The 26,912-nt window shown below is 49.5% G+C and overlaps 1 protein-coding gene and 1 long non-coding RNA gene across 2 annotated transcripts in view; one reads left to right on the forward strand and one right to left on the reverse strand.

Moving 5' to 3' along the window:
- Window positions 1–26,912, reverse strand: part of SV2A (synaptic vesicle glycoprotein 2A) — a 52,192-nt gene that overhangs the window by 10,607 nt on the left and 14,673 nt on the right. The window contains exons 2-9 of the mRNA XM_081173544.1: window positions 24,950–26,021; window positions 10,905–11,085; window positions 9,442–9,593; window positions 8,850–8,983; window positions 6,822–6,911; window positions 4,876–4,986; window positions 4,529–4,617; window positions 216–380 (exon numbers count right to left, since the gene is read on the reverse strand). Coding sequence (XP_081029670.1) covers window positions 216–380; window positions 4,529–4,617; window positions 4,876–4,986; window positions 6,822–6,911; window positions 8,850–8,983; window positions 9,442–9,593; window positions 10,905–11,085; window positions 24,950–25,538 — 1,511 coding nt within the window. The 5' untranslated portion in view covers window positions 25,539–26,021. The remainder of the gene's footprint in view (window positions 1–215; window positions 381–4,528; window positions 4,618–4,875; window positions 4,987–6,821; window positions 6,912–8,849; window positions 8,984–9,441; window positions 9,594–10,904; window positions 11,086–24,949; window positions 26,022–26,912) is intronic.
- LOC308575364 overlaps window positions 17,658–26,912 on the forward strand; it is a 63,289-nt gene continuing 54,034 nt past the window's right edge. Inside the window, exon 1 of the long non-coding RNA XR_014002815.1 lies at window positions 17,658–17,894. This is a non-coding gene — a long non-coding RNA (uncharacterized lncRNA). The remainder of the gene's footprint in view (window positions 17,895–26,912) is intronic.

Consider the following 26,912-nt stretch of genomic DNA (forward strand, 5'->3'; position numbering starts at 1 on the left):
TGGCATTAAAAGATAACCATCTTGGTGCTAGGCCTGTTTCCCAGCAGAAAGCATTCCACAAATGGTAGAGACGGGGGCCACCACTGAGAAGGCCCCGTTCTTGCGCTGAACCAACCAACAAGGAACAAACTCGCAATGGTCTCGGTCATGACCCATCTGGCGAATGAGAGCCAGGGTTGCCACATTTCGAAGAGCAAGAGAGAGCAGCCACCTACTTGTCGTTGAAATACTCGCTGCGGGTGTGGATTTGGTTCTCCAGCGTGAAGTTGAAGGTGATGTGGCGCACCGACTCGTTGTTGAACACCTTGGTGCGAGAGGCATATTCGATGTTCTGGAGGTGCTTGATCATGTCTGGGAACCAGACGGTCAGACCGTAGTAACTGCCGGAGGAAGGGGATTGAAAGAGTTAGGAGGGGGAGGACTGAGACAGAAGGGAAATCTCTGGAGACTTGAGTCAGATTGAACCACAAGCGTTCTATGCAGAGAACATCTCGTAGCACTTCATAGTTGATTGCACCAGTTTGCTTCTGAACACAGTTCAGAGACCCCCCCCCCCTATAAAATGCCCAATATTGGTTGGGGGTTTTGTGGCCGTCCGGTTGCAAGACTAATTCAGGGGCTGGCAATTTTTTGGTGTTTTTAAAGGTGTTTTTTATTATTTTAATTTCAAGTTTATACATTTCATTAGTTCTACAATCAATTTAACACTGCAAAATTTGACTTCCTTCCCCCTCTTTCTGCAGTATAAAATTTATTTATTTTTTAAAATATCTTCTGCATATCCAGATTCATTCCACTTGCTCATTTAATTACCTACTGTAAATATATACTATTGTGAAACTGCAGGTTGTTACAATAATCCTGCTAATGGTTTTATCTGTTTACAATTTATCTGCAAATATTCAATAAACCATTTCCATTCTTTTATAAAAAGTCTGTTATCTTGATTTCTTATTCTTCCGGTTAAGTTTCACCATTTCTGCATATCCCTTTAGTTTTTGTATCCATTCTTCCTTTGCTGGGACTTCTTCCTCTTTCCACTTTTGAGCAAGTAGCATTCTTGCTGCTGTTATGTACTGAAGTTCTCACCCTGGGCCAGCAGGGGGATACTGTAGATAGTTATGCAAATGAAGGATCGAAAGTGACGTTCAGTGATTGGCTAGTTACAGAAAATGGTTACTGTTGCATTCTAGTGGAGCTCTATATAAGCAGGCTGACTGAGCTCCTCAGTTCAGTTCTGTTCCAGCTTACAAATAAAGAGCTGCTTTGGAGGAATCGCTGTGTCGTCTGATATGTTCGGCCACAACTTAACAGCTGCTGTAGTAGCAATCATGAATAAATTTCCATACAATTTACAATTTAGGTAGTTCTGGGCTGGCAAACTCTGAGGGGCCTTCCCCACCTCTATTCCACAAACTCACCCCCGGTACTCCCTACCCTACAAAAAAACATTATTCAGGATAGCGGTTTCCACAACCCACTAAGGAAGGTAAAGGTAAAGGGACCCCTGACCATTAGGTCCAGTCGTGGCCGACTCTGGGGTTGCGGCGCTCATCTTGCTTTACTGGCCGAGGGAGCCGGCATACAGCTTCCGGGTCATGTGGCCAGCAGGACTAAGCCGCTTCTGGCGAACCAGAACAGCACATGGAAACGCCGTTTACCTTCCCTCTAGAGCGGTACCTATTTATCTACTTGCACTTTGACATGCTTTCAAACTGCTAGGGCTAGGTTGGCAGGAGCTGGGACTGAACAACGGAAGCTCACCCTGTTGCGGGGATTCGAACCGCCGACCTTCTGATCGGCAAGAGCCTAGGACTTGCCGATCAGAAGGTCATCGGTTCGAATCCCCGCAACGGGGTGAGCTCCCATTGTTCGGTCCCTGCTCCTGCCCACCTAGCAGTTCAAAAGCACGTCAAAGTGCAAGTAGATAAACAGGTACGGCACCAGCGGGAAGGTAAACAGGGTTTCCGTGCGCTGCTCTGTTTCGCCAGAAGCGGCTTAGTCATGCTGGCCACATGACCTGGAAGCTGTACGCCGGCTCCCTCGGCCAGTAAAGCGAGATGAGCACCGCAACCCCAGAGTCGCCCACGACTGGACCTAATGGTCAGGGGTCCCTTTACCTTTACCTTTAAGTAATCTTGCAGCCCACCAGGGGGCAGTACCACCCACCTTGGGAACCACCGGACTAATTAATGGACTAATTGGTCTGATTTGCTATAAGGCAGCTTTCTGATTTCCTTAGACAACACACACACCACCTGCAGGCAGAAATAACACAGTTCTGCTCCGTTAGATCAACTGCGTAAAACAATCCCTGCACATGCTCAGAGGCATATCGTACAATCCTGTCGGTGATGGAGATAGGGAGCAGAGAAAGCCAGTTTTGTTAACGAGGGTGTCACTTCGTTAGGCTTCGAACGGACTGCCAGCTAAGGAAGCTTTCTCCCCGCACACCTGCAAACCAAATCGCCAGCCTCCAGCCATGACTGATCCACGAGCCGTTTGCAATTATTTCCTCTTTGAAAATTATTTCACTGACAGCTCCAATTAACGAGAGCTGCCTGGAGATCAGTCATGGAACTGCGGCTAGTGACGCTGCCTTTTTCATTCTCTCTCCTTCTCTTTCTCTTTTCTATCCCCCTGAGTCATATCAGCAAATGAGCTTGGTGGTTACGGGCTTTTGGAAGAAAAGGGAAAAAACATAAAAAAATTTTTAAAAATATTCTCCTTACACCGCTGCCTTTGATTCTGGCCGCATGGCAGTCTTCGTTGCATAAATTAAATATCAGCTCCGTGTTTAACTGTTGCAGCAGCTGGATATTCACTTGCTAATGAACTCACAGGCGAGTTAGCGAGGTGGGAAGTTGCAGGTATCAAAGCCTATAATCATAGCTGTGCAACCCCAGAATTCAAGGGGGCTGCTTCGCAGGGTAAGTGGGCTTTAACAGGGGGGAAATTAGAGTACAGTGGTACCTCGGGTTACAGACGCTTTAAGTTACAGACTCCGCTAACCCAGAAATAGTACCTTGGGTTAAGAAATTTGCTTCAGGATGAGAACAGAAATCGTGCTCTGGCGGCGCAGCAGCAGCAGGAGGCCCCACTAGCTAAAGTGGTACTTCAGGTCAAGAACAGTTTCAGGTTAAGAACGCACCACCGGAACGAATTAAGTACCGTACTTAACCTGAGGTATGCAGGTGGTGCTGTGGGTTAAACCACAGAGCCTAGGACTTGCCAATCAGAAGGTTGGCGGTTCAAATCCCTGCGACGGGGTGAGCTCCCGTTGTTCGGTCCCTGCTCCTGCCAACCTAGCAGTTCGAAAGCACGCCAAAATGCAAGTAGATAAATAGGTACCGCTCTGGCGGAAAGGTAAAGGGCGTTTCCATGTGCTGCTCTGGTTCGCCAGAAGCGGCTTAGTCATGCTGGCCACATGACCCGGAAGCTGTACGCCGGCTCCCTCGGCCAGTAAAGCGAGATGAGCGCCGCAACCCCAGAGTCGGCCATGACTGGACCTAATGGTCAGGGGTCCCTTTACCCTTTACCTTACCACTGTAGCTGGAGACTGGGGTAGGAGGTGAAGGAAGCAGTTTTGCTGAAAGAGGAATGGAGCTATCGGGCACAGCGCTGAAAAAACTATGACCCCAACTTGGATTACAGTGGTACCTTGGTTCTCAAACGCCTTGGTACTGAAACACTTTGGTTCCCAAATGCCGAAAACCCGGAAGTAAGTGTTCCAGTTTTCGAATGTTATTCAGAAACCGAACGTCCAATGCAGTTGTCGGCTATTGTTTCCAGGGAGCCTGCGCCAATCAGAAGCTGCGCCTTGGTTTTTGAACATTTTGGAAGTCAAACAGACTTCCGGAACGGATTAAATTCGGCGCTTTTGTTTTTGCCATTTATTTTGTGGTTTTGATGCTTTTTTGGTTAATTTGTTTTTGTGACTGTGTGGAACCCAGTTCAGCTACTGATTGATTGATTGATTGATTGATTGATTGTGTGACTGTGGAAATGGATAAAAGCCCTCCCCATCCAAACAATGACCATCAACAGTGTAGGTAGGAAAAAAAAATTAATTCTAATTGTTATCATCTACAATACTATCTTATTTATTTTATAGCACAGTACATTGATTGTTGCTTTCCTTTTATGGACCAATGGTCTCGTTAGATGGTAAAATTCATGTTAAATTGCTGTTTTAGGGGTTGTTTTTCAAAGTCTGGAACTGATTAATCCGTTTTGCATTACTTTCAATGGGAAAGCATGCCTTGGTTTTGGAATGCTTTGGTTTTGGAACGGACTTCCGGAATGGATTACATTTGAGGACCAAGGTACCACTGTATATGTTTTAGTCTATTCTATCACACCTTTAACTTTCTGTACGGTTTAAATTATTGTTGCCAAAACAAAATTGTTATAATTTTATTGTTTTATATATTCTTGGTAAACCGCTTTGCGGTTTTTTCCCCCTATGATCAAGCGGTATATGAAGTTTATGAAATAAATAAATGGAATAAAGCTATACTAGCCCCACCTGAAGGACATGGTGAACCACACTGCCATCATCATCAGAGTCACCCGACGGTATTCGGGAGCAAAGCACTGATGGAAATTCGCCCAGACCTGTAAAAAGAGAAAAACGTATTTTGAGCCTCTCCAGGGTGGGGCTAGGGGGAGGGAACAGGGTAAATCAGTGTAGGTTTTCCACAGTTTGCTGAAGTGTGCAGGATCGGACTCTGAAGGCACTTCCTGTCTGTCTGCAAATCGTTGCGAGAGCCAGGGAACAGCGACGGAATGTGGCCAAACAGTGCAACCTCTGTGAGGGAAGTGAGAGGGCCGTTTGGCTGGGCCCACCAAGCCTTCGTTGCTCCGGAAACTAACCTGCTGGGAAAGGTTCAAGAAGCGGACCATCCAGCGCCGGTACCAGGTCCCCGTGTCGGACTGGATCTCTACCAGCTCGTCCTCCTGTTTGATGGTCTTGATGTGGGTCACCTGCGGAGTAATTTAAAAAAAAGTTGGAGACGGAAAGTGACTGGGAAAATGATGACACATTTCTCTTCCAGGCTTTTTAGAGAATGGTTTCCCCAAAATCTAGGGTTCTGGACTACAACTCCCATCGTCCCTAGTTAGCAGGACCAGCGGTCAAGGACGATGGGCATTGTAGTCCAGAAACAGCAGGAGATCTAAGTTTGGGAAGTGCTGCTTTAGATTCATGGCAGGACCTTGCAAGTTTGTGTACTGTGAAAGATTCCCAGCAAGGGCACTGCAAGGGTGTAAACACAAGAACTAACAGATGCAAATTTAGATTTTTAATATCACAGAGGTGAGCCCCTCACCCTGCAAGATCACAACCCAAAGCAGTTAGAACCTAAGTAGTTTAAGAAGAGTCCTACTGGATCAGGCCAGTGGTCCATTTAGTTCAGCATCCTCTTCTCACAGTGACCAACCAGATCCCTCTTCTGGGAAAGCAGCAAGCAGGATTCGAACACAAAACCCCTCTCCCCTCCTGTGGTTTCCAGCAACTGGCGTTCAGAAGCTTTGCTGCCTCTGACTGTGGAGGCAGAATACAGCCATCCTGCCTAATAGCCACCGATAGCCATCTCCTCCTCCACGAATCTGCCTAACCCCCTTTTAAAAGCCATCTAGGTTGCTGGAGAAATCTGAGGGCTCCCTTGGACAAAAACCAAGGACCCCAGCCAGGAAGACCAGAGCAAAGCAGCAGCCAGTAGGCTTGGTCTTTATTGAAGACTGTGGCGACAAGACTCCCACCTGCCACAAGGTGGAACAAGATGGAAGCCCTGAACAAAAGAGCACCCAAACTTTTATTAAATGCAGGTGGCGCTGTGGGTAAACCACAGAGCCCAGGATTTGCCGATCAGAAGGTCGGCGGCTCAAATCCCCGCGACAGGGTGAGCTCCTGTTGCTCGGTCCCTGCTCCTGCCAACCTAGCAGTTCGAAAGCACATCAAAGTGCAGGTAGATAAATAGGTACCACTCCGGCTGGAAGGCAAACGGTGTTTCCGTGCGCTGCTCTGGTTCGCCAGAAGCGGCTTAGTCCTGCTGGCCACATGACCCGGAAGCTGTACACCAGCTCCCTCAGCCAATAAAGCGAGATGAGCGCCACAACCCCAGAGTCGGTCACGACTGGACCTAATGGTCAGGGGTTCCTTTACCTTTTTTAATCCCCATGTTACACCCCCCCCCCAAACTACATAACTAATACAACATGGTTACGTCATGAAAGGGGAGGTCTGGTGGCTGTAATCTGAGCATCCTGGACCCTGCCCCATGCCTCCCCTTGCCCTCCACCAGACACCTATCAGGTGAAACAAAAGAGATATTTACATTTCCCGTTTCCAGCCAAGTTAATCCCACCCTTTTGTCTTCACCTGGGTTTGTTATTTCTGGAATGGCTACCTGTCTGGCACTCAGGTATCAGGATGCCAGGGAATATCCCTCAGGCAGAGGGGCTGCTGAGGAGCTGAGCTCACATGGATTGCTGAAATTTTCCCAGTGAGCCAGTACAGAGATACATTTATCAGTGAATTCTTACATTTGGTATCATGCAGCAAAGGCCCTTTGAATAGATAGGAAGAAAACTCTGATGAAGTGTTTTGTGGGGACAAATCACAAAAGTCGCAAAAGTGATTGTGCTGATTTTGGTAGTGGGCTGCATGTGCATGATATCTGCTGGAGGGGCAACCCCCCCCCCCAAAAAACCTATATAAAAATTCCTGCAACAGTGGCCATCATTGTCTCCTGTGGCAAGGAGTTCCACAGTTCGATTATGCGCTGTTCGTCCATTTTAGTCTGCGGATGATCCCTCACCGAGAAGACTCGCTCGGGGTGACCCTTGGCTCTCATGTTGGTGTCGTGGACCTGCTTTAGTACCATCCAGGCTTCGTCGTGCTTCCCGTTCTATAAAGGGAAATGTTACATTTTAAAAAATAACAAAGCCATTAACCAATATTCTGCCCTGGACAGCTCTTGAGCACAGACACTGGAGAATTCTGACGAAAACAGAAATTTGCCAGCATTCACTTATTGATCAGAAATCAATTCAGCGGATACGATTGAGATTCACTGTTGTTGCTTTTTGAGATGCAAATGATATGCAGTTGATTGCATTTCCCTCTCTACATTGTGTTTCCTTTGCACAGATAGGGTGCAAGAACATAATGACAACGTGACCTATGTAATGTTCTTCATTAATCACATAATTTACATAAGTTGTGTAAATCGTGTATGTTACACACGTGTTCTTATGTTCTTGCCGTTATGAATCTATATACGGCATTTCCTATCAAGGAGAAAATCAAAGCGGTTCACAAAGAGCAAAATAGCCAAGAATAAAACTGATGACAAAAAGGCATCTACTGTAATTAAAATATTAGTATTGGCATCAGTATTTGTATTAAATTAGTATTCAATCAGTTAAATTAATACTAATACTGATTTAATTAGTGTTAAATCAGTATTAGTATTAAACCCGCATGTCCCTGCCTGGGCTGGTTACAGACATTTAAAATTCAGTATTAGAAAAAGATAAAACACATTACAATCAAAGGGTAGACAGAGTAAAGCACCCATAATTAAAATATACAATAAACAAGCCCATTAAAACAGTGTGCATGTTAAAACTTAATAATAATAATAATAATAATAATAATAATAATAATAATAATAATAATAATACTTTATTTGTACCCTGCCCATCTGACTGTGTTCCCCCAGCCACTCTGGGCGGCTTCCAACATATATAAAAATATAATAAAACATTAAACATTAAAAAGCTTCCCTGTACATGGCTGCCTTTAGATTCCCTCTAAAGGTTACATAGTTACATATGTCATGTAAGCTTTGCTATTTCTCCGCAGCAGACAGCTGTATGAATAATGTCATTTTTGGCAGGAGGCGGACTGCAGCAGAATGGAAACAGCGCTGCGTGCGAGGGATAGAGGGCGAATGGACAGCGGCGCCTTAGCACTTCCCCATGTTTGAAATCAGAGGCCAGCTCACCCATCAGGCAAGGTGAGGCGATCCACTTGGGTGGCAGTATCCACAGGGCAGCAGATCCCGCCTCTGAGGAATGCATCACCCAAGGAATGCTGCAGCAGTGGCAATGACAGCTGTGGCTCACTCCTCTGCCGCTTCCTCAACACCCCTTCCCACCGCCTCTGCAGCAGCCTCCTGGCAATCTTTATTCACCCTGCCCCCTTGTTCCTGATGTAGATCGTCATTTACCCCCTTCCTCTCTTGCCAGAACCTATTGGTGTTTCGCACTCTGACTAGTTGCAGGACCTTAGCCAGACCTAGCAGAGTAAACGCAGAGTTCACGAAAGCAATTGGCAACTTGGCTGCAGACAGGATGGACGAAGCAGGAAGCAGGAACTTGTAGTTATATACAGTGGACTATTTACAGGAACAGAACAAAACACGGATCTTTGACTAGCTCCCTCATACACGACTCACAACTCCTACACTCAAACTCGTACTAACACACATTCCAGTTAGTAGGCCATTAATCATTATTCCCATGAGAGAGCTTGACCAATCATGGAGCTGTCTCCATGCCTCTGTATCACCAGGCAGACTTACTCCTTCACACTGCCTTGGCTGTCTGCCAAACCCTAATTGACTCTGTGTATGCATATGTTAGCTGTACATATGCAGATTCCCAATGTCCTCACCACTAGGTGGGTGCTATTTTGAGGTTCACCTCTGGTGCCAAAATGTCTTGGGCCAGCTCTAGTAACACCAACACATTGGGTCTTTCCCCTCCCCACATTCCAGCCTTGCCCTGATGCCTTCCTCCGTCTTTTCCCCACCTCCCTTAAGCCGTTCTGTTCCTTTTACCTCCAAGAAAAAGCGGGGGCTCTCTGGCATGGTGGTGAGGGCTCCGATGGCGAAGACGGACGGGAAGGCACAGACCAGGACGAAGACGCGCCAGCTGTGGAACTGGTATGCAGACCCCATTTGGAAGCTCCAGCCTTCGGCGGGAAAACATCCCCAGAGGGTGGGAAAAGAAGAGGACGGAAGGATTGGAAAATAAAGATCCGTTACACCCACCTCTCTCCACACATTTGCCCCAAATCTCTTCCATTTCACAACATGCCAGAATTGTGCACCTTCCAAAGCGGAAACATACAAGCTCAGAAGTTTGCACTGGGTTCGGTTCCCAAGTTGCAGATCCCAAATTTCCAGACCCTAAGATGGATAAGGGGTGTCAAGAAGGCAAAATAAAATGTCTAGCGGTTGTTGAGGCAAGGTGGTTTGCTCCTTGCATGAATCCCCTTCACATATATGCAAATGAGCCCCATATGCATAATCAATAGCCCATGGGTAAAATCCAGCTCTTTTCCCAGTATAGGATGATTGGGGCCAAATGGAGAGAGGAAGCCCCCGGTCAGTTGGTCTCCTTCGTCCCTAGTGATTTCCCATCCCTTACCATAATGGGGGATGATCGCCCATGCCATGGCAGACGCATAGATGCCCCCAATCATCCAGAACATGCACAGCCAGCTGAGGTGCTCCCCGCGCTTCTCCTGGGCCAGGAACTCTGAATAGTAGGAGAAAACGATGGGAATCGACCCGCCAATACTAGAAAAAGAGGAGAGAGAGAGAAAGAGATGTGAAAAACATGCTGGTGGGGTCTGAACCACTTCCAAGTTCAAGCTGAGTGGAGGGCAAAGGGCATTTTTTGTTTGACTATAGGTAAAAAGGTAAATATAAAGGTAAAGGACCCCTGGATGGTTAGGTCCAGTCAAAGGCAACTATGGGGTATGGCGCTCATCTCGCTTTCAGGCTGAAGGAGCCAGCGTTTGTCCACAGACAGCTTTCCGGGTCATGTGGCCATCATGTCTAAACCGCTTCTGGCGCATGGAGGTTCATGACAAGTGCCAGAGCGCACGGAAATGCCGTTTACCTTCCCGCCGCAGTGGTACCTATTTATCTGCTTGCACTAGCGTGCTTTCGAACTGCTAGGTAGGCAGGAGCTGGGACAGAGTGCAGATTCGAACCGCCAACCTTCTGATCAGCAAGCCCAGGAGGCTCAGTGGTTTAGACCACAGCGCCACCCGAATCCCTTGTTTGACTATAACCCCAATTCAAAAAAGCAAAACCCAGACGACCCACTGGATGGTGTCAGAGGGAGAATCAGGTCAGCAGATCTGTTAGCTGTACATTTCTTTGTTTTTTAATTCTAGCATAAAATCCAGACAAACCAATGCGTTTCGAGCAGGTGTGTGCAAACATTTGCATGCCCCCCGTTCAGTCTTCAAGGACATCATCCTCAGAATTTATTCCCCAGAGCCGGAAGTTCAGCACACGGCTGTGTGAGGATATCTATCTCTCTCACACACCTCCCTTCATTTTAAAAAGAATTTGGAAAAGCTAAGTTCCTAGTTCTCATAGTTTGAATCCCCACGGCGGGGTGAGCACCCGTTGCTCGGTCCCTGCTCTTGCCAACCTAGCAGTTCGAAAGCACATCAGAGTGCAAGTAGATAGATAGGTACCACTCTAGCGGGAGGGTAAACTGTGTTTCCATGCTCTGGTTTGCCAGAAGCGGCTTAGTCATTCTGGCCACATGACCCGGAAAAACTGTCTGCGGACAAACGCTGTCTTCCTCGGCCAGTCACGTGAGATGAGCTCCGCAACCCCAGAGTCGTTCACGACTGGACCTAATGGTCAGGGGTCCTTTATCTTTCTTTTTAAGTTCATAGTTCATGGTGATAGAAAAGGAGGAGGAAGAGGAGGAGGGGGAGAAAACGAAGAAGAAGAGGAGGAGGAGGAGGAGGAGGAGGAGGAGGAGGAGGAGGAGGAGGAGGAGAAAGAGATGTGCTGAAGGCTCGAACAGAGATCCCCAAAGGGCATCTCCCAGAATCTGGGGACCGAACACAGAACATGCCTTACCCCACGCCGGAGAGGAGCCGGCAGAAGAGGAAAGTGCCATAACCCTGGACAAAGGAGGAGAAGAAGGCGAAGACGCTGTTGACGGAAAGGGACATCAGGAGGCACTGCCTGCGCCCAAGCCGGTCCGCCAGGCCGCCCCAGAGGAAGGCACCGACCATCATGCCCAGGTAAACAATGAGTCCTAGAGGAAGACAAGGAGAGCACATAGCAGAACCACTCACCCCTCATCGACTGCAGTTAGGGAAGATTTGCCGACAGGGATGGGGAATCATTCTCTGCCCAAGGGCAACAACTGCTTATGGGAAACCCTTTGGGGGCCACGACTGCCCTCTCTTGTACAATAGGCTACTTTTTTGCAGAACTAGCCCTGTCACAGGCAAACATTAAGACTCGTTCCACATTCGTAAAGCAATCAATCGTTTAGTGTGGCAGCACCAGCGCTTGGGAACTTTCTGCCTGTTGACATGGTGCAAGCCCCTTCATGGTACAGTCGTACATCGGAAGTCAAACGGAATCCATTTCAGAAGTCCGTTCAACTTCCAAAACATTTGGAAACCAAAGTGTGGCTTCTAATTGGCTGCAGGAGCCGTCAGACGTTCGGCTTCCAAAAGAACGTTCGAAAACCGGAACAATCACTTCTGGTTTTCGATCATTCAGGAGCCAGAACGTTCGACTCCCAAGGCATTCGGGAGTTGAGAGGCATGACTGTACTTTTTTCGGATCCTGCTAGAAACACTTTTGCTTAGACAAGCCAACTTGGACATGGAGACACATGCTTCAATCCGCTTTTAGCGTGTTGCTGGTTTTTTTCTTTTGAATATGTCACAGGGCTGTTTTTACTGATAATTTTGTTTTATTCCCTTTGCAACACACTTTGAGATTTTGCAAACTCATGTACAGTGGTACCTCTGGTTAAGAATTTAATTCGTTCTGGAGGTCCGTTCTTAACCTGAAACTGTTCTTAACCTGAAGCACCACTTTAGCTAATGGGGCCTCCCGCTGCTGCCGCACGATTTCTGTTCTCATCCTGAAGCAAACTTCTTAACCCGAGGTACTATTTGTGGGTTAGTGGAGTCTGTAACCTGAAGCGTCTGTAACCTGAGGGACCACTGTATAAGTTTTGTCAAATGATGAATAGATAATACACACATGCACACTCCCTGTCCCCCATTCAGGCAAGCACAGGCGTTATCAGAGTTCAAAGACATGTCCCAAGCCAAGCAAATACATTCCAGGAGGGTTTGGACAAGAGGCATGAGCTGGGGAGTTTGGGATTTGATATCCCGCCTTTCACTCCCTTTAAGGAGTCTCAAAGCGGCTAACAATCTCCTTTTCCCTTCCTCCGCCACAACAAACACTCTGTGAGGTGAGTGGGGCTGAGAGACTTCAGAGAAGTGTGACTGGCCCAACGTCACCCAGCAGCTGCAGGTGGAGGAGCGGGGAAGCGAACCCGGTTCCCCAGATTACAATACTACCACTCTTAACCACTACACCACACTGGCTCTCTCACACTGGGGAGAACTCCAAGGGCCAGACAGGGGAGTCTTTTGGCCCCCAAGCCAGAGATTACCCATCCAATGTGGTGTAGTGGTTAGAGTGTCAGACTAGGGCATGGGAGACCAGGGTTCAAATCCTCTCCTTGGCATGGGGCAGTCACTGAGCCTAACCAACCTCACAGGGTTGTTGGGACAAAATGAGGAGGAGGAGAACTGTGAATGGCACCTTTAGCTCCATGGATGAAAAAAGGGTAGGATATAAATGTGAAAATAAAATTTAGATGTGAGGGTCCCTGCCCCCTCCCCCCCCCCCAGAAGATACAGCCAGGCTGACGTCCCAACTTTCCCATGCGGTTTCATGAGTTCTTGGAGAGTGCTGGAGTTTGGGAACTCTGCTCTCTTATATACAGAAAAATGCAAGGCTGTCGTCACACAGCCAGCATTGGAGGACTTGCGTGAAGTCAGAGCGCAGTGCCCATTGGCGGATTTGCAGCGCCGCATCACAAATCTGGATTTGCATAGCGAAGGCGGGGAGAGGGGAGCAAAAGAGAACGTTGTTGTTTAGTCATTTAGTCGTGTCCGACTCTTCGTGACCCCCTGGATCAGAGCACGCCAGGCACTCCTGTCTTCCACCGCCTCCCGCAGTTTGGTCAAACTCATGTTTGTGGCTTCGAGAACACTGTCCCACCATCTCGTCCTCTGCCGTCCCCTTCTCCTTGTGCCCCCCATCTTTCCCAACATCAAAGTCTTTTCCAGGGAGTCTTCTCTTCTCATGAGGTGGCCAAAGTCTTGGAGCCTCAGCTTCAGGATCTGCCCTTCCAGTGAGCACTCAGGGCTGGTTTTCTTCAGAATGGAGAGGTCTGATCTTCTTGCAGTCCATGGGACTCTCACGAGTCTCCTCCAGCACCAGAATTCAAAAGCATCAATTCTGCACAATACCCATGGTCTGACTCCGTACTGGGCACCTTCCCATGTTTCTAGACCCTTTGGCCTCATCTAGCAGGCTCTCCTTATCTTCTTCCACCACTGCCCAAACTGTAATGGCTTTCTGGCCACAGTGCACCATCCTCAGGCAGCACCTGGCAAATGAAAGACCCTCAGCTCCTACCCTTCGCTGGGGGTGATGCAAAAGGGCCAGGGAGGATATGCCTGGCTCAGCAGGGGGCTCTGGTGACTCAGCACGTGGGTGTCGTGCGGCAGCTGGAGTCAAACGATGGCAACAGCGCCTGGGCGGTTTTCACTGCAGTGGGACTCGGCCTCCGTGCAGCAGCGCGCTTTGCTCTGGGCACACAGGGGTGGGGAGGGGGCGGCGTAAAGAGAGGAGGAGTGGGATGGGAAAGGCCATCGCTGTGTCTCGCCCTCCTGTGGGCGGTGGGCAGATAATCCCTCCAGCCGTGATGAGAACTGGGCATCCTGCGGCGGCCAAGTGGCTCCGCTAAGCCGCTTGCCACTGCGTCCAGCTAATCCCCGGATTAAGCCACCAGATATCAGGCCAACTACGCAGCCCTGACAGATGCAGCGGATTTCGTTTCATTTTGCTTCTTCCCCTGCAGAGATGAGATTCCTCCTCACAAGCCCTTTTACCTGCACCAGTTCACTCATATATTCATTCATATAGATGTGTGTGTGTGTCAATAAGGGATTACCTGCTTCCCCTTTTTGCATCAGGCACTGTATGCACGTTCGGGACTGCACTGCGGCATTCAATGCCCTCCCCCCGCTGCCGCCCCCACCAGACCATTTTGTGGCCCAGAGTCACTTCCGAAAACTAGGCGCCTCTCGCAGAAGCTGTGGGATCTCCAGTGCTCAAAATATGGCAGGCGCCACCAGTGCCCTCGTTTCTCACATGCAAGGGAGATGACCATGGGTCTCATAGCATATCATAGACAGGGCCGGATTGGGGTTTCACGAGGCCCTAAGCTACTGAAGGTAATGGGGCCCTTTATATGTCCAGCTGTCCTTTGTCAACAACAAATTGTCGCTTTTTTGTGTTGAATATATGCTATATGGTAATTTATGGAGCTAATAAGTATCTAAAGCCTTTTGTGCATGTTGCCATGCAACCAGTCCATGCAGAATGTAGGCACCCTATAAAGGTAAAGGTGAAGGGACCCCTGACCATTAGGTCTAGTCGTGACCGACTCAAGGGTTGTGGTGCTCATGTCGCTTTATTGGCCGAGGGAGCCGGCGTACAGCTTCCGGGTCATGTGGCCAGCATGACTAAGCCACTTCTGGCAAACCAGAGCAGCGCAGGGAAACGCCGTTTACCTTCCCGCTGGAGCGGTACCTATTTATCTACTTGCACTTTGACATGCTTTCGAACTGCTAGGTTGGCAGGAGCAGGGAACGAGCAACGGGAGCTCACCCCATCGCGGGGATTCGAACCACCGACCTTCTGATCAGCAAATCCTAGGCTCTGTGGTTTAACCCACAGTGCCACCCGTGTCCCATAATTGTTTTCGGAGTTAAGTTGAAAAGTTATCTCTCTCTCACACACACACACGCACACACACACACACACACAAATGTCATAAGCCATGGCTGAATGCAGGGCAGGCGCTATGGCCTGGGAAGATGGGGCCACCGAGATGAAACCCCCAGATGCCAAGGGACTTCTGCTGCGAACGAGAGGATTTTTACAGGGAGAAGCGAGAGGGAGAGCCGGGAGGCAGAGTGTACGCAGCAGAGAGTGAGGTCTATTTTTATCCTGCCTTCTCCATAAATCTGAACTGCAGTCACAGGGCTGGGATGCGGCTGAGCGATGGGAAGTGACAAACGGGAGGAATAAGACAGCCGTTTTTCAGCCGCCCAATCCCAGCAGGGTGAAATAGGGGTGGGGGGGTGTTGGGAAATAATGACATCAGCAGAATGAGAAGAGCCTTCATCTGGCGTGCACAGAGAGAGAGAGAGAGAGAGAGAGAGAGAGAGAGAGAGAGAGACCGCTTCCCACCTTCAGAAACACCTTTCAAAAACACGAGGCCAGTGGAAGCATGGACTTACTTCTCCCTTTTTCTCTTGGAAAAAGGGCTCGCTCTAAACAATTTGCTGACGTTTGGCAGCGCACAGGGCTGTGGGAAGCTGCATTTCACTGAAGCAGACCATTAGGGTGCATCTAGCTCAGTATTAGGGAGGCGGGTGGCGCTGTGGATTAAACCACAGAGCCTAGGACTTGCCGATCAGAAGGTCGGTGGTTCGAATCCCCGCGACGCGGTGAGCTCCCGTTGCTCGGTCCCTGCTCCTGCCAACCTAGCAGTTCGAAAGCATGTCAAAGTGCAAGTAGATAAATAGGTACTGCTCTGGCGGGAAGGTAAACGGTGTTTCCGTGCACTGCTCTGGTTCGCCAGAAGCGGCTTAGTCATGCTGGCCACATGACCCGGAAGCTGTACGCCAGCTCCCTCGGCCAATAAAGCGAGATGAGCGCCGCAACCCCAGAGTCGGCCACGACTGGACCTAATGGTCAGGGGTCCCTTTACCTTAAGCTCAGTATTGTCCACACTGACTGGCAGCAGCTGTCCAGGGTTTCAGGCAGGGAGGTCTCTCCCAGACATACCTAGAGATGTCTTTGGGGGTTGAACCTGCTGCTAGTAAAGCTTGTCTATCAAGATCTGAGCGGCTGTGATTGCAATTTTAAACCCCCTTAAATCCTGCCCTTTCTCAAGCTTCAAGGACGTTTTCATAATCTTTACAACAACCCTGTAAACCGTGTTGTTGCTGATGGTGCCATCCCTGGGAGATTGCAATCAAATCCAACACTTAATATTCTTGCTAGTTTTGAGTTTAGGGGCTAATGACCCCAGAGCTGTATTGCTGATAGGCAGAGACCCAGACCATAGAAATGTGATTGGTAGAAAGGGCTCTGTGTGATGTCATTTCCCCTCCTCTCTCGAGCAGGAAGAATCAAAGAAGTATTTCCTGTTCCCTTTCTCTCTCTCCTTCTCCTCAGTCAGCCAAGAACCTCCCTCTGACTTTAATCTCAATATCAGTATTTTACCTGCATAGTTTTAACTGAAGAAGAAGCTGAGAACCAATGCATGGCTATGAATAAGTAAATCATACTTCAAACTTCCCAGTTTGTTGTCTGATTCTTTGTTAAGCAGGGTAAGAATTTGGGGAGCCAGCTTGCTTCGCAGCGGGACTTAATTAAAAGAAGACTTTGCAGCCTGTTCATATTTGCTTTCCATTTTTCTGCTAAGGATGGGACTTTAAACTCTGCTTGGTGCATGTTCAACCCACACACGTGGGCGCCTGGAAGGATAAACTGCAATTAATATATCCTCTCCTATCTATTTAAACCCTATCTTCATCCCCAAATTGCAGATCTGGAAGGGGTTTGGTGCTAATAGAACCGCCAGTGGTTTGGATAAATCCTTACAGCAGCCCTTTGAAGTGGACCGGCGTTGTCATTCTGAAATTTCAGACCGAGGCTGAGCAGCAGGATGCCTTAGGGCTGACCACAGAGGTCCATGGCCCAGTCACGATCCTAACTGCAAACATCTGGGAGCCACTGGCATGTGGGGGAGTGTGGCATAAACTCCTTTCTTTTTTCCCTTCCGTTGGCCAGTGGCCACCCAGATGTTCCAAAGGAAAGAAACGATGCCTTATGAGGAACGGCTAAGGGAGCTGGGCATGTTTAGCCTGGAGAAGAGGAGGTTAAGGGGTGATATGATAGCCATGTTCAAATATATAAAAGGATGTCACATAGAGGAGGGAGAAAGGTTGTTTTCTGCTGCTGCTCCAGAGAAGCGGACATGGAGCAATGGATCCAAACTACAAGAAAGAAGATCCCACCTAAACATTAGGAAGAACTTCCTGACAGTAAGAGCTGTTCGACAGTGGAATTTGCTGCCAAGGAGTGTGGTGGAGTCTCCTACTTTGGAGGTCTTTAAGCAGAGGCTTGACAACCATATGTCAGGAGTGCTCTGATGGTGTTTCCTGCTTGGCAGGGGGTTGGACTCGATGGCCCTTGTGGTCTCTTCCAACTCTAGGATTCTATGATTCTATGAAACACAAGTAGGGCTTTCACTCTTGCTAGAAGCTCAGCCTTGCCCTCACCGGTTCTGGAAGGCTCCTATAGAAGGGTCCCGTATGCACAGAGACTTTGCACCTGCCCATTAGGGGAAATAGGAAGCCCCAAACATATATTTTTTAGATGTCCTTTTTATGTTGATATTCGTAGAGACACCATTGATCCTTTGCTGATGAGGCTCGCCGATCTTTCAGAGAAGTCTAAACTTCATTCTCTCCTCTCAGGCTGGTAGCCAGATTCTGCGCACAGATTTGTAGGCACAGAACATCCTCTGGAATAAAATAGCTTACTAGGGAAATGCTGAAGTCTCCCTTTGGGGCGCTTCAGGGTCAATTTTTTATGGTAGCCCAAATCTCAGTTGTACGGGTGTATGTCTATATCTCAATTTTAACTCATGAGCTATTGCTGCAATCTGCTCCGATTGTATATTTTATCTTTACGAACGCTGTTTTTATTGTGTTATGTTATGTGAGCTGCTCTTTGCCTGTAATAAATTATCTATCTATCCAAAGGGAAACCAAGCAGGACCTGAGCAAAGATTCCTTGAGTATAAGATCCCTTTGGTGTTCAGCAACTGCTGTTCAGAAGCATCGTTGCCTCTGATGGTTGGAGGTAAAGGTAAAGGGACTCCTGACCATTAGGTCCAGTCGTGGCCGACTCTGGGGTTGCGGCGCTCATCTCGCTTTATTGGCCGAGGGAGCAGGCGTACAGCTTCCGGGTCATGTGGCCAGCATGACTAAGCCGCTTCTGGCAAACCAGAGAAGCGCACGGAAACGCCGTTTACCTTCCTGCCGGAGTGGTACCTATTTATCTACTTGCACTTTTTGGTGTGCTTTTGAACTGCTAGGTTGGCAGGAGCAGGGACTGAGCAACGGGAGCTCATCCTGTCGTCGCGGGGATTCGAACCGCCGACCTTCTGATCGGCAAGCCCTAGACTCTGTGGTTTAACCCACAGCGCCACCCACATCCCTGATGGTTGGAGGTAGAGCATAGCTATTCTGGCTAGTGGCCATCAGTAGCCCTCTTCTCCTCCATGAGTTTGTCCAATCCTCTTTTGAAGCCATCTAGATTAGCGGCCAGTGTTTAACTCTGCGCTGCGTGAAGAAGTCCTTTCTTTTGTCTGCCCTGGATCACCCAGCATCCGTCTTCACTGGAGCTCCTCAGTCATCCAGCCGTCCCTCCCCCAGTGCCACCCCACCATGAAAGGACAAATCTCTGCCTTTTCGGAGCATCCCTCTAGTCTCATCATTTGCATGAGTCACAGCTTGCTTTTCTCTCTCTCCCTCCCTCCCTCCTGCTCCAAACCATGCTGATTAGGAATGGCAGGTTGCTCAGGGCTTGCTAAAAAGCAATTTAGGGGCTAAGGGTGGGTGGCAGAGAGGGAAATAGAAAGAGAAGAAGACGTGCGTTTTCTCCTCGCCCTTAATCAACTGCTGGGAGAAATCCCCTCCTGATGAACTGTTGGCTTGGCAAAACATTGCCCCTCCTCCGCCCAGAAATCCACCTGATGCAGCCACAGCGCTACAAATAAGTTTGGGGGCAGATCCACGCAATATATTCAAAGCACACTCAATGCACATTTAAAGTGCACAGGGAAATCTCTCGGGGTGAGAGGCTGGGGGAAAAGAGGGACGCTCCCCATGTGTGAGCTGGGAGCACACGCCCTTTTCTGTATGGCTCAAAAGTTAAGATATATCTGCGAGAGATGATTCTGTACTTATCTATCCCTTCTTTCTTTTCTCTGTTATTTTATTCTTTTTCTTTTTATTATTTTTGTGTGTGTAATTAGTTGGCCTTTTATTGTACAGTGGTACCTCGGATTAAGAACTTAATTCGTTCTGGAGGTCTGTTCTTAACCTGAAACTGTTCTTAACCTGAAGCACCACTTGAGTTAATGGGGCCTGCCGCTGGCGCCACACAATTTCTGTTCTCATCCTGAAGCAAAGTTATTAACCCAAGGTAATATTTCTGGGTTAGCGGAGTCTGTAACCTGAAGCGTATATAACCCGAGGTACCACTGTAATGTGAAAAGTGTAAATAAAACTGTATCAAAAAAGCGCACGGCTTTTCCCAAAGAACACTGGGAATTGTAGTTTCACCCTTTGCGGTGCTACCTTTCCCAGCGCCCCCAGCAAGCCGCAGTTCCCAGGATTCTTGGGGGCGGAGAGGTAAGCTGTACTGTAAATGTAAGACATGGCTTCAGTTTGAGGCTGATCACTTGGGAGGAAATATTGACTGTATTTGACTGCGTTGACAGACTGTGTTGACATAAGAGCTCTTGTGCTGCTTGCGGGTTTCCCAAAAGACACACCTGGTTGGCCACTGTGAGAGCAGGATCCTGGGCCAGATGGGTCATTGGCCTGATCCAGGAGGGCTGCTCTTACGTGCTTCCATCACCTGCAGAGGATGGCGGGGTCTCCTGCCAATCAGCTGGTCGCCAGTATCTCCAAGGCGCTGTTCCTTTGCTGGGGTGGTTTGATTTCCAGCGGGGCAGGCAAAGGAAAAACAGGCCGTCATTGTGACACCAGGCGACTGACATGTCAGTTGCCCGACTACATGGGACACACGTGCACACACAACCTGCTTGTGATCTCTGCTGATGGGGTGATAAGGGCAGCCCTACACAGCAACCCCCAAACTGGTTAAACAATTCTCCCCGTTCAGCCACATCGCCTGACAGAGGGAGAGGAGTCGCCATCCATCCAACTCCCCCTGCTTCAGAGCCAGCTATTCCCGGCATCTGCTCCCTGGCAAGAACACAAGCGGGTCATCTTCGGTCGAGGACGCTCCGAGTTCAGGAAGGGAAGACGGAGGAGGAGGAGGAGGAGGAGTTGATGGAGAGCAGGCAGAAAGAATCCCAAAAGGGTTCCCAGTTGCTGCCAGGCCAAGGTAGTGATGGCTTGAAGCACAGGCTCTCTGCATGGATCTTTGGCAAGGAGGAGCTGCGGCTGACTTCACCCCGATCCGCAAAGGGTGCCAGAGCTCAGCCTTCCGAAAAAAGATGTTGGCAGGTTCCTATTTAAATCAGTCGCTTCATCAGAACTGTGAGGACCGGGATCTTAGCTTATTTTTATAGGAAAGGCTGTATGAGGCTTCAATCCCCAGCATCTCTCTGGGCAGAGATGAAAACCCAGAGAGCTGCTGCCAGCAAGTGTAGGCAACACTAGATGCGCCAATAGGAGGACTGGGTATAAGGCAGCTTCTCTTGTTCTTGTTTTAAATCAGCCCTTTGCTCGGAACCATGAGGACTAGAGCATTGCTTTTTAGGGTAAGGGCTGTAGCTCAGTGGTAGAACACTTGCTCTGCATGCAGAAGGTCCCGGGTTCAAGCCCCAATAGCATTTAAGCACTGGGAAGCAGTCCGTCTCCGAAACGATGGAGAGCTGCTGCCAGACCGAGCAGACAACACTGGCCTAGATGGGCCCCATTGCTCTGACTCACTTCTACGATTCGATGAACAGAGAGACAGTGAAGACCCCCCCCTCTCTCTCTCTCCATAGCCTCTAGGCCAAAGGGGAACCCTCCCCGGCCCCAATTTGGGGGCCTGTGGGAATGCGATGTCCTGTCTCTGCAGGCCTTCAGCAGGGGACATCAGCCTTGCCGCAGTGCAGTCTGCGCGGAAAAGCCGGTGTCAGTTTTGCCTCGAAATGCCAGCATTTCCCCCCCCCCTGCACATCGCCCCCGTAGGCCCTCCTCACTTTGGCGCCCCCGCAAAAAGCACGGTTTCCTCTGCTTCCCCCGCCCTTCCACCACAGTTCCTTTTCAGAGGGATATAATCCTGCCTAAGCTTTTCCGCCACAGCAACCAGGGCCTCCGCAGTGCCTTGTGAAGCAGGGAGATAAGCTTGGGGGCCACTGCGATTCTGACACATTATTCCTAAATTAGGAATGGGGAGGGGGGAACGAGAGAGAGAGAGAGAGAGGAGGCGATGAGTCACAACCTTGCCGCATTCCGCTCTCGAGCCTGGAGCAGAAATCCGGACTGATCACACCAGTGCAAAACTCAGCCAGGCCCAATTCGCCCCCTGCCTCCCAGGACCGCAGCGGGCGAGGCTTCAACCCCGGCCTCTGAGCATGCAGCGACGTCCCTCTGCTTCGAGCCAGTTTTGCCGCATGAGATGGCCGAGTTAGGGATTAAGGCTGCGATGATTTTTGTTGTCGTCACGATTCTACGGGGCTCCCCGCCTTTCAGCCCAGGCCATCGGGAAATGGCTGCTGTGAGGTCCGGTCTGTTTGCCAAAGCATTATTGCGTTTATCGCTTTTTAAGATGCCGGTGATGTATACTGCGCTTCTACTAGGTTCTTGAGGTTGGTGGCTGCCTTGCGTTTTAATGAACTGTATTATTGTAGCAGAGACATCACCTTGCCAACAAAGGTCCGTATAGTTAAAGCTATGGTTTTCCCAGTAGTGATGTATGGAAGTGAGAGCTGGACCATAAAGAAGGCTGGTCGCCGAAGAATTGATGCTTTTGAATTGTGGTGCTGGAGGAGACTCTTGAGAGTCCCATGGACTGCAAGAAGATCAAACCTCTCCATTCTGAAGGAAATCAGCCCTGAGTGCTCACTGGAAGGACAAATCCTGAAGCTGAGGCTCCAAGACTTTGGCCACCTCATGAGAAGAGAAGACTCCCTGGAAAAGACCCTGATGTTGGGAAAGGTTGAGGGCGCAAGGAGAAGGGGACGGCAGAGGACCAGATGGTTGGATAGTGTTCTCAAAGCTACCAGCATGAGTTTGACCAAACTGCGGGAGGCAGTGGAAGACAGGAGTGCCTGGCGTGCTCTGGTCCAGGGGGTCACAGAGAGTTGGACACGACTAAACGACTAAACAACAACAACAATTATTGCAGCTTAATGTGGTCTCCCACGCTTGGATCCTGCATGCTAAGGGATGGGTTGCCAATGCAATAAATAGTCAAGGGTGATGTTGAAAGTCCCACAATCCTGTGTGTAATAAGTGAGCTTAACAAGGAGAAGGCACTGACTTCAAAGGAACATCAGGAGAGCCCAGATGATGGATCAGCTGCCCAAGGGGGCCTTCCTAGTCCTGTATCCTGTTCTCACAGAAGCCAAATTCACCAAAGAACCTAGGAATCCAGATAGACTGCCTCTGGACCTGGAGGTTTCATAATGACCTAAGAAGAGCACAGCTGCTGAATCAAGCTGAAGGGGCCCATCTAAGTCTAGCATCCTTTTCTCACACTGGCCAACGAGATGCCCAAATGGGGAATCCCGCAAGCAGGGACCTGAGTGCGAGAGCCGTCTCCCCATTTGTTACTCCCAGAAACTGGTATCCAGGGGCATGCTGCCTCCAACAGCCATTGTGACTGGTGGCCTCATCCTCCGCTGGTGAATTTGTCTAAGCCATCAGGCCAAAGGAGGCCCATCAAATCCAACCTTCTCACAGTGGCCAAATGCCCCTAAGAATCTAGGAGTTTAGATAGACTGTCTCTGCACCTGGAGGCTCCATCAGGACATGAGAAGGGCCAGATGGATCAGGCAAATGGCCCCCCTTGCCCTGTTCTCCCAGAGGTCAACCAGATGCGTCTCCTGGGAAGCGCATTGGCAGGACCTGAGTGCAACAGCCATGCTCTCCCTGTCTGTGATTTGCAGCCGCTGCCCCCGATAGAGGAGGCAGAACTTCACCATCACGGCTAGTAGCCACCAGCAGCCTTTTCCTCCATCGATTTTTCTGAACTCCTTTAAAAATTGTGTCGATTGATACACCATGCGGCAGGGAATTCCATACTCCAGACTGGGTCTCAGTCTGTGTCCAGACTGTTTAACATCCTGGCACTTGAAGGCAGTTCCGCAAAACGAGGTGGTCAGGATTCAGGATGAACCACTTTGAACTCCATGTGGAATAGAGGGCGCCTATGATTTCAGGGCAATTCCCATGTAAAAGCCAAAACAAGAATGCCCTGATAAGCTAGCACATCAAACGGACAGCTATACAAAACCAATGTCTTCCTGAAGCCCTAGCTCGCTACAGGTTTTTATCGTTAAGAGGCGGGGGAGAGGGGATCCCATGTAGAGGAGTGTTTACAATTAATTAGAAACTTCATCACTCACACACACGCTGCCCAACATCTGCCGACTCACTGCGCCTAATGGTAAGACCAGAGTTTGGACGTTGTTTCAGCACCAGCCATGCTTCAACTGAGTGTCCTTCTCCCCGCAGTGTCATGTTCCTGGGATCAGGCTCCCTTTACTTATTATTTGTATTTATTGTATTTCTCTCCCACCTTTTTCTCCAAGGAGCTCAAGGTGTGGTACGTGGTTCTCCCTTCCTTCTCATTTAATCCTCACAACAACCCTGTAAGGTAGGTTAGGCTGAGAGGCAGCGACAGGCACAAAGTCACAGCCAGTGAGCTTCACTCTGGGCCAAGTTGGGGGTTTGAGCCCTGGTCTCTCCCAGGTCCTGGTCCAACACCCTAACTGCTACATCACTGCTAGCACTTCTCCTTCAGGGGATGAGGCAGGGGGCTGGAGTTGGAGAGGGAATTCCCCATACCCTGCCCCAGATGTGCACACTGAACCAGAAGAAGCCCTTGCACAAGAGGAGGCTGTTGGGCTGGTTACCATTCAGCCCAAGGACATGGCGGTGCCCTCCTCTAGTTGCTGCTCTAAAGCCCCAAGCAAAACCTCACCCTCCCCTGCTCTGTTGGAGTTGATGTCTGCTAAAACATCTTGGGCCCCTTTAAATAAAGAGGCTCCTCCCACAGAAGGCGGGGCTAGCTGCTCAGATAGAGTTGCCTATTTATGTATCTGTTCTGGCTGGTGCTGAAACAACATCCAAGCTTTGCTCTCATGCATCCCTGCATGGAGCTGTCCAGGGTTCTGCTGAGACCTTATCTCCATATTACTGAGGCTGTCACTCAAGACACAACACGGCAAGTGTCCTTGCATTTGTGCCAAAAGCGGGGATAGCCAGCAGGATGACTTACAGGTGCTGTTGGACTCCAATCATCTTTGACTCTTGGTCGCTCTGTCTTGGACAGATGGGAGCTGTAGTTCAACAACCCCTAGAGGGCCCCATGTTGGATATCCCTGTGCTAGGGTCAGCCAGCTCACCCTCTGCCTAAAACCCATGCAAACAGCTTATAGACACTGTCAATGAGGCTTTTTCAAACTTGGATTTCGCACTTGTGTGCTATCTTGGGGCAGGTGGAGTTGTCTGAAAGGCGGCGTACAGTGGACGCTCGGGTTGCGAATGTGATCCGTGCAGGAAGTACATTCGCAACCCGCAGTGTCTGCAACCTGCAGCGCCACGTCTGCGCACGCGCGGGTTGCAATTCAGTGCTTCTGCGCATGCGCAAAGTGTGATTTAGCGCTTCTGCGAATGCACAAGCGCCGAAACCTGGAAGTAACCCATTCTGCACAACCCAAAATAACGCAACCTGAAGCATCTGTAACCCAAGGTATGACTGTACACATAAATGCCAACCTATATCCTAGCCCCTTAAATCCAACATCAAGTTGCCGCCGCCACCAGCAGCCCATTTTCTCCTTGGTTGGGGAGACTTACCCAGCATGCCTTTATTGGAGTCCGACAAGCACATATCCTTCTCGGCGCTGGGAAGAACAAAGCCCACCACGAAGATCTCCACCCCGTCAGCCATGAGGGCCAGCCCCAGCACAAAGTACAGCGTCCACTGGAACCTCCCGTGTCCACATTCCTGGAGGATCAGCTCATATTGCTGGGCCAGTTCTTCCTTCTCCTTCTTCTTCTCCCCTTCCAGGTCGTCAAAGTCCCTGAACTCGCTCACCACCTCCTGGTTGGCCGTCAAGTGGTCCCCACTCTTGAGGGAGTCGTTCCGGGGGATGCCCTGGTACTCCCCTTCGTAGATCTCATCGTCCTCGTCGTGGCCCTCGGTGGCGTCGCTAGAGGCCCCCTCGTCGTCCACTGCCGGCTCCCCACGATAGTAGCCGTCCTGGGGCTGGTAGTCCTCGTCGTCATCGTCCTCCTCAAAGCGGGCGTAGGAACGCTTCGTGTACTCATCCTGCACCCGGTCCACCCCTTTGCCTACCTTCTTGGTGGCGTGCTTCTTCACTTCCTTGGCAATGTCTTTCGCCCCGCGGATGAAGGCGGTCCGGTCTCTGAAACCTTCATCCATGGTGTTCTGGCGCTTTGGGGGTCAAAGGGAGAGGAATATGCTCGGGAGGTCTTCTCAGTTCAGCACCCAGAACGGGTGGACAGCTCCTTCCTTCCGAATAAGAGAAACCTGCAGGGTCTTCCCAGTTCAGCACCCAGAAAGTGTGGACAGCTCCTTCCCTTTGTTGGCGGAGAAATGCACTCCAGAGAACTAAGCTTACAGAGTCTTCTCAGTTCAGCACCCAGACAGCTCCTTCCGAATAAGAGAAATCTGCAGGGTCTTCTGAGTTCAGCACCCAGAAAGGGTGGACAGCTCCTTCCCCTTGGAGGGTTATCCACCCAAATTACAAGGCTAACTTGAGGCCTTCCAGCAGGCGGGTGAGAGCCGTTTCGAGGGCTGCCCTCTGCCAAGCTGAAGCCCCCATCCGTCTAAGTCCTAGCTTGCCTTTGGGGAGCCAACGGGCCAGTGGAGGGAGTCGCTCCTTCTGCGTGGGTGGTGATGGGCCTGCAACGACGACAAAGCAAAAACCAGAACACTTTAGACATGGAACGAAGGACAGGAGCAAATTCACACAGAAGGGAGCCTGTAAATTGTTCTGCCCGGACACTCAGGTCCAGCTCCGAGGGCCTTCTGGTGGTTCCCTCCCTATGAGAAGCCAAGTTACAGGGAACCAGGCAGAGGGCCTTCTCGGTGGTGGCACCTGCCCTGTGGAATGCCCTCCCACCAGATGTAAAAGAGAAAAACAACTACCAAACTTTTAGAAGAGCCAGCCCTGTTTAGGGAAGCTTTTAATGTTTAATAGGTTATTGTATTTTAGTGTTTTGTTGGAAGCCGCCCAGAGTGGCTGGGGATAGATGGGCGGGGTATAAATAATAAATTATTATTATTATTATAAATCAAACTTGCATGGCCAAACTGGCCAAAGGAGGAATGTGCATTTAGTGGATCTGGCCACATAAAGAACATAACAAGAGCCTGCATGAGGGAGTTCCATAGTTTAACTATACCCTGTCAAAGAAGTCCTTTCTTTTGTCTGTCTTTAATCTTCCAGAACCCAAACCTGCAAGATCCTCAGAGTCCCTTCCACCTCTACAGTTCTATGATTCTATCATATGAGTAGCCAGCTTCTCTGAACGAAATAACTGTGACAGAGCCCACACTAACCCTACCGCCCAAAACTAGGAGTCTATTGACGCTCTGAAAAACTGATGCTTTTTGAAAAGTAAGCCAAAAAAACCAGAGAGGGCTCATCTCCAGGAATTCTGGGGTCTGCTCTCGCTCACAGGCATGCCTCTCCCACCAGGAAAAGAAATTCTTCCACCTTTGCGTGGAACTAGCTGGCAGCGCTAAGTACATTTATAATAATAATATTTTTTATTGAATGATTTTATGTTA

Source organism: Podarcis bocagei (assembly GCF_964188305.1).
Source record: "Podarcis bocagei genome assembly, chromosome: 16".
Lineage (NCBI taxonomy): Eukaryota > Metazoa > Chordata > Lepidosauria > Squamata > Lacertidae > Podarcis > Podarcis bocagei.